General features: G+C 46.7%; 1 protein-coding gene across 1 annotated transcript; it reads left to right on the forward strand.

The window, feature by feature from the left end:
• Positions 1-823: 823 nt before the first annotated feature.
• LOC104280200 (THAP domain-containing protein 4-like) lies at positions 824-6,531 on the forward strand (the record flags this gene model as incomplete). The annotated part of the gene is made up of 3 exons (XM_009877774.1): positions 824-933; positions 2,228-2,331; positions 6,205-6,531. Coding segments are annotated over 3 exons (334 nt in total), but the record flags the coding sequence as incomplete, so codon positions are not given.
• Positions 6,532-6,930: the final 399 nt, after the last annotated feature.

Below are 6,930 nucleotides of genomic sequence, written 5' to 3' on the forward strand. Positions count from 1 at the left end.
TAAAAGTCATTCCTGGTTCTTCCTATTGCTACATGGTTAAAAGGAGACATTCTTTATGCAGAGAAAAAGCCAAACAGGAGGTGTAATTTATGTATTTGTACCCAGAGGGCGTTGGGGAGCCAGAAGCAGCTGCAACGTAGTCAAACTCCTTCCTAACTGCACGTCTTAGCTGTGCTCCGCCTTCCTGTGTAGGCTCAGGAGTGCTGATACATGAATCATGTATCAGCATGTAATTCATGTATACATGAATATAATACATTATTCATGTAATATATGAATGTGTGTGATACATATAATCACTCACATTATGGGTCACCTAACATACAACTCTAAGGCTTCATGGAGAATAAATAAGAATCTCAGGTGAGCTCTCTTTCTTTTTGAAGGAGGTGATGGGAGAGGTAAGTCTGCTCTGTTACTCCCTGCAGAAAGAGAGTGTGTGTGTGTGTGTGTGTGTGTATATGCAAAAATCCCCACCCAACTTGCCAGGTTTAAAGATAATTCTGTAATTTCATATAATTACTTGAGAAGAGGAAGTATTTGAGACAGAGTATGGCTTCAGCATCTGCGTAATGTCTGACTTCCTGAGGCAGTTTCTGAGCTAGCTCTTAGACTCAGGAGCTGTGGAAGATCCAAAGCTTGAATTTAAAAAACTAGCTCCAGCTCTAAGAAATAGCTGTGCCTGTAAAACTGTAATTTTACAGGTTTACATCTCCCAACCATGAGATGTTGTCAGTCTTAATTCTTCAAATAATACTGTGGTTGTTTCCTCTGAGACAAAGCCAGGCCAAACAGCAGCTTTTGTATTCTGATTTCCCTTCAGCTTCAACGCCTTCCATCCTGACACCAGGAAGCCCATGCACCGAGAATGTGGATTCATCCGCCTCAAACCTGACACTAATAAGGTGGCCTTCATCAGTGCCCAGAACACAGGTACACACAGCATGATAACTGTGCTGGGGAAAAGAAGAGGTCCTTACCCTGCTGTGCCGTTTCATTGCTTTTCCAGAAAATTAGTGCACTTCTCACAGTTTAATTTATTTTTACTGTGAGTTTAGTGAAACCCACAGTGAAAACAAATTGATAAATGAACTTGTGTCAAACGCACTGAGTTTCTGGGGCTGTCTCTGTGGCTGTATACATATAGACTGGCCCAAACAGTGTGGCTGTCTAGCTCTCTGTGACAGGAAAGGACTGCAACTCGAAATACCACTCGTGCAGGAGTCCCTTTCTCAAATAGTATGTTGGCATTTGCTGATACACCTTTGTAAACCAAAATAATCCCTGCCTCTGTAACAAGACTTTCAGTCTGGGCCTTAATAATGGCAGGTGATGAGTGACCAGTGAGTTCTTGATGCCTGCGTAGCATCTTAGTCTCTTTTTGTGGGGAGGGAGGGAGAATGCGTACAGACAAGATGCTTTGTTCCCACTGCTTCCGTGAGTTGGCCATATGTGACCCTGTGGTGGAAGTAGAGGTGCATGCTGTGGCTCATGAGCTCCTCTGTCAAGTCCTTCTTCTGTTGCTGGGGTAGATTTAGCCAGCTGCTTCTCCAGAACAGGGTCAGATTTACCATCCCGCTTAAACTGTTGTTACCGATGTCAACGCTTGCCGTGTTTGAGTCTGCAGTGCAAGGTAGAGCTTGTGGCCCTGACAAGGGGGAGCTGTGGTGGTTCTAATCCCTGCTTGCAGTCTCTCCACCCAGGAGTGTTTGGTGTGACCCATGTAGCAGGTTCCGTATTACAGACCCTGCCCAGGCCGTGGCACCACCAAGAGCCTCTGCAGCACTTTAGCAGGGGAGCTTCTCTTCTACTGTTCCCTTAACAATCTTGGAGAGTAGTCTCTGTCCAGTCTTCTTTTTTGTCTCCTAAGCTAGGAGAATCTCCCACTGTCTGGCTGTAGTGCCTTGGTACTTGCTACACACATTACAGGGGCTCAGTGAGAGAACCACATATAAATTATTATAAGCAAAAGAGTGTTGAAACTCAGTTAATGCTTAAATTTGCATCTAAAACTCCAGAGCAGGTGCTGAAGGGAAAACTGCCAGTTGCGGTGCTGTACTCATCCAACATGGTACGAGAGAGTCTGACTAGATATTTCTAAGCAGCATTACATATCTGAGGTTGCATGGGTTTGCAGTTGTCTGCTAGGTCAAATAAAACTGTTCTTCACAAAGAGTGGTGTTCTGTTATGTAGCCTAATAATATATATGACCTTGCTTCTCACTAGGTCTGGTGGAGGTGGAGGAAGGGGAGGTGAATGGACAAGAGCTGTCTATAGCTTCTCACTCCATAGCCAGGATCTCTTTTGCCAAGAAGCCCCACGTAGAGCAGGTGAGTGCACACAGAGTGAGCAGTTCACATAGTATCGCTATCCCCAGAAGGTGTCTAGTTGAGAGGATAGGTTGATGAGCATGCTTTTATTATAGATCAGGAGTTCTTGGAAATATTGCATGGCATCCTGGCTTATTCCTTCTGTAACAGCCCTCGGAAGATATTTTGTGCATTACAAGACCCAGAGGGCTTGTGCTCTCATGCTGAATCAGATCAGCCAACCCCAGAATCCTGTCTCCAGCAGTGGCCTCTTCTCTTTAGAGAAGAGGACAGGAAGGTCTTATCTAGATTGTATAGCAGCAGTGTTACTTCTTAATGCTTGTCTTCTGGATTAATTACAGTATGAGGGTGCACATGTAAGGTATGTCCATTATTTGGCCTCATCGGGATGCTTTCAGAACGCTCGCCTTTCACTGGAGCTCCACCTTGTCTTTGCAAATCTTGCTTGCTTGCTTGTTTGTTAGGGCATTCACAAGTTGTTATGGGCTCTCTCCCTACCTATGACTGTTTGGCAAAGCTGGCACTTGCTGTCCAATCTTGGTTGACTGTTTCTTGGGTTTTGGCTTCTTACTTTTTCATGTAGCTGTGGTTTGTTCTTGACACAGCTGGGTGGGGTACAGCCAGCGGTAAGATGGCACTGCTGGAGTTAGTGTGGCATTTTGAGGTCACCGCTCTCACATATGAAGTTGTCTTTGCTGACTAGCAGCTGAGAAAGGCAGCAAACTTGAACAAGCTCTCCGTAAAGCATAGGTGCTGGCATGTTCTTGCATCTGTGTTGTTTTCTCTGATAACATGTGAACCAAATGACTGACTGCAGTTTTTGAAGGGTGACAATTGAAGTGTGGCTGTCAGGAGAGAAGACACTACTTTGCAGCAAATACAGTATTGTCTTATTATGGATTTTAAGGCTCAATTTCGCAACTTGGTTTTCATATGCTCAGAATCACTGCCTGAAATCTAAGCAGATAGACTGGCAAGAGAGAGGGGGAAAGCAACAGAAAGCCAGTGAGTTTCTTACTGGTTGAGGGTTCTGGGGCTGGTTTTGGCCAAAGACTGGAAGAGGGAACCTCGTAAGCTGGAGGTCCGTGCTCACCTGGCACCTGAGGACAGTTCAGGCCCAGGTACTAGTCACAGTGAATATCTGGAAGGCCCTTGCTGATGAAGGAGAATGTGGAATGAGAGTGTATGGCAGGTAATCAGCTTCCAACCAGTTTTCTTTTTCAACAAGAACAGTGTAAATTGCCCATGGAAATGAAGAGACCGCAAGTAGTGCGAGAAGAGCACGTGTGGAAGAGCACGTGTGCTGCTGCTTTAGTTTCTCATTTTGAGAAAACTTTACCATACTGCTGTGAACTCCACACTGAAAAGTGATCAGGGATGGCTTTGGCTCAGTGGAGCCCTAATGCAGACAGGAAGTCCCATTCCCTGGGCCAGGGCTGTACTGCAGGCACTCACTAGTGTGGCCATGCTGAGGTGCAGGGAGCTCCCCGCATGAACAGAAAGGAGCAGTCTCTAGGGGTCTGTCGCTGCTAGAGGTGATGCTGATGGACTGCTAAGGCACAGTTGCAGCATACTAGACTCTCTCCCTCTCTGAGGAGTCAGTGTGTCTCAGCTCCCACTCTATGTGTATAGATAAGAGATGCTCTACAGGGAGCAGATCTTGGACCAAGTTTGTTTCCAAACACCCTGCTTATGTTCCCTGCAAGTGTCTTGAGAACAAGCATGTTTTCAAATATTTTTAGACTTCAGGGCTGTCCTCACAGTACGTGAGTACTGAAGCAACTGGTTGATGTGCCTGCGAGGATGCAATGTTATCTTTGAGAGGTGATGGAGATCAGCAGACTTTCCTCATGACTGGAGATCCATGGCACGTGGGTCTCCCATCTTCAGAAGGTGCCTGAAGGTCAATCTGGAGAGCTACATGCTGGTCAGCTTTGTGTCATTCCCTGGAGATTTCTGCACATATGAAGGAGAAGGTGATTAGGCACAGTCAGTATGGTTTTACCATGAGTAAATGGGGCCTGGCTGACCTGGTCATGTTCTGTAATAAAATGACTGTATCTGTGGACAAGGGGAGAGCAGTGGATGTTGCTTGCCTTGAGTTCAGCAATTTCCCACAGCCCTTTTCCAGTGCTTCATGTTTCCCCTCTTGTGTGGAAAGTAGCCGTCTGCCCATGCATCTTGGGTGTGCATGGAGCTTTCCCTCCAGTCAGTCTTTGATAGAAGCTTGCTTTTAAGATAAAATCCTCCTCTTCCTTTTTGCCCAGTTCATTTCATTTCCTCCTTCTGGCATTCAGACTTTGTTGTCTGACCTGCAGTGGTCTATTCAGAAAAAAATAGGCCATTCAGGAATCCTGAGCTAAGGTCACACATTGCAAGATAATTTCTTTTTAGAGGCAGATGGTTTTTTTGCCTTTTTCTACTTAAGAGTATCTGAGGAACATTGTAATGCATTACAAATAAAGCCTCATCTCGTCAGCAAATATTAATCAGAATGTCATTTGTGTGTGACCCTGTTCCTGCTGTTGCCCCCGTGACTGTTAGAACAGTGGCACATTCGCTGCAGTGCTGTGTAGCTTCACTCTCAGCTGGCAATAACCTCTTGGAAGGAAGACGTCTTGGAGATTGACATTAAGGGCATACAGCAGGCTTAGGAATGGATATGTTAACTGAGAGGATGCTGGAGCATGCAGACTGGAAATAGCTCATGGACATGCCCTTGAGTGACCTTTACGGGAAACAAAGGCATTTGCAAAAGCCTCTTCATTTTAGGAATTTGTAAATGGAGTTGGTTTAAGTGATTGCAAGGTAATCATTCTTGCAGGTTATCTCACTGTCCCCAGGACTTTGTTTCTCTTCACCTCTGGGATTGTGTTTGGCATGGGAAGTGACAAGTGGCCACTAGGCAGTATAAGCAGCTCCTCTGGGTGATGTGGAGTGAATCTGTGCTGAAATTAAGCGAAGGACAGAAGTGCTGAGTGTATGGAGTCCATGCCAAGCTGCCTCCTTACAGCAGTGCTGACTCGGGGAGCTGCCGTGCCCTGGTGTCATTCATGTGGTTACGTGGCCCTTCTCCTGCCAGGCTGGGCAACTGGCATGACAATCTCCAAAGCATTATTCTGGCACAGGAGTTGAATTTCAGAAACAATGGTCCAACTTCTCTCCTTTATTTTGGTGACATCGAGGAGCAGGCCTACAACCTGTGCTGAGCACTGGATGCTTAGACATTCCTCCTTCTAGTTTGGAAGCTGCTGAAGCCTGGGTTCAGGCATCTGCTTGCATGGGTCCTAAGTGGTCCAGCTCCACAGGGATACCCCAAATTAACAGACCATCTGCACAGACAGACTCACAGCCTGCCCAGGTGGAAGGATGGAGTTGATGGCAGTGCTCTTCCCTCCTGCTCTGGGGCTGAACCTCTGCCTGGCAGCCAAGGCTTGGCAGGCTCTAATCTCCCCAACACCTTACTCTGGCACAGTGTGGTTACCTGCAGAGAACCTGAGTGGTTGTGAAGGCTACCTTGGGGATGGCATCCAGTGCAGTGCATCTCCCTGAGCCACCAGCCCGAAGCCAGTCTTCTGGTGAAGGAGTAGGGGGCTATCTGTGCTGAGGGGATGTCAGTGGTAGTGCGAGGACACTGCATTGCTCCATGGGTAATAGTATTGGGACTTGAAGCTGGTAATTTGGAAAGGGATGCCTTCTTTAGGAGAGAAAACGTTTCATTTACTTGCATGGCTGTAGTGCATATATGCTTCCGTCTGTGGTGCATTGACAGCAAACATGAGGGTAGCAAAGGGAAGGTAGAAAGTGCAGGTAGGGAATTTGGCCCGCGGATGCTGTTTGCTTGATTTTGTTATTTCTACCCTCTTTTTTTAGATTACCAGAAAATTCAGGCTCAATTCCGATGGGAAACTCGAACAAACTGTCTCAATGGCAACCACTACACAGCCCATGACTCAACATCTCCATATTACCTACAAAAAAGTGACGCCCTGATGCCAGGAGGGCTGGGTCTCCCCGACAAGGACAAGGAGTGGGGCGTCATGCAACAGCAGCAGCTCAGGAGCATGGCATGGCAGACCCCGGAGCTGTCTGTCTGTGCTTGCCCCCAAGGCCTTGGAGCTCCCCATCCTGTTGAGAATGTTACTTAGATGTTTCTGTAATGGTATATTAAAAAAAATAAATAAAAAGCTTTTATTTTTATGCATGTGTCTTTTGGTATGATTGTGGGGTGGTCTGTGCATCTGTCTGCTCTGGCAGTGGTTAGAGAGGGGCTTTCTGATGCCTCTTCATTAGTAGGTTTTGGTTTGCAGATCCATCCTCCTGGACCCCTCTCTGCTACCTGAATAACACTGCAGAAGAATAGATTGGCACTGCTTGGTCAGACCCCGAGGACCCCAGCTACATAGCAAACTCAGTTCAAGTATTCGAAAGGAGGACCTGTGTCATCCTATGGGACAGAGAAAGTGTCACAGGACCTTATCCTGATGGTGATGTCCAGCTGACTTGAAAGGACTTGGGGCAGTTCTGGAGATGAGGAGCAGAACGCAGCCTTTGACCTTCATTTAAATCTGCCGTCGAGTCCCTCGGCAGTGGGGAGGG

This window comes from Apaloderma vittatum, unplaced genomic scaffold, assembly GCF_000703405.1.
Source record: "Apaloderma vittatum isolate BGI_N311 unplaced genomic scaffold, ASM70340v1 scaffold27611, whole genome shotgun sequence".
NCBI lineage: Eukaryota > Metazoa > Chordata > Aves > Trogoniformes > Trogonidae > Apaloderma > Apaloderma vittatum.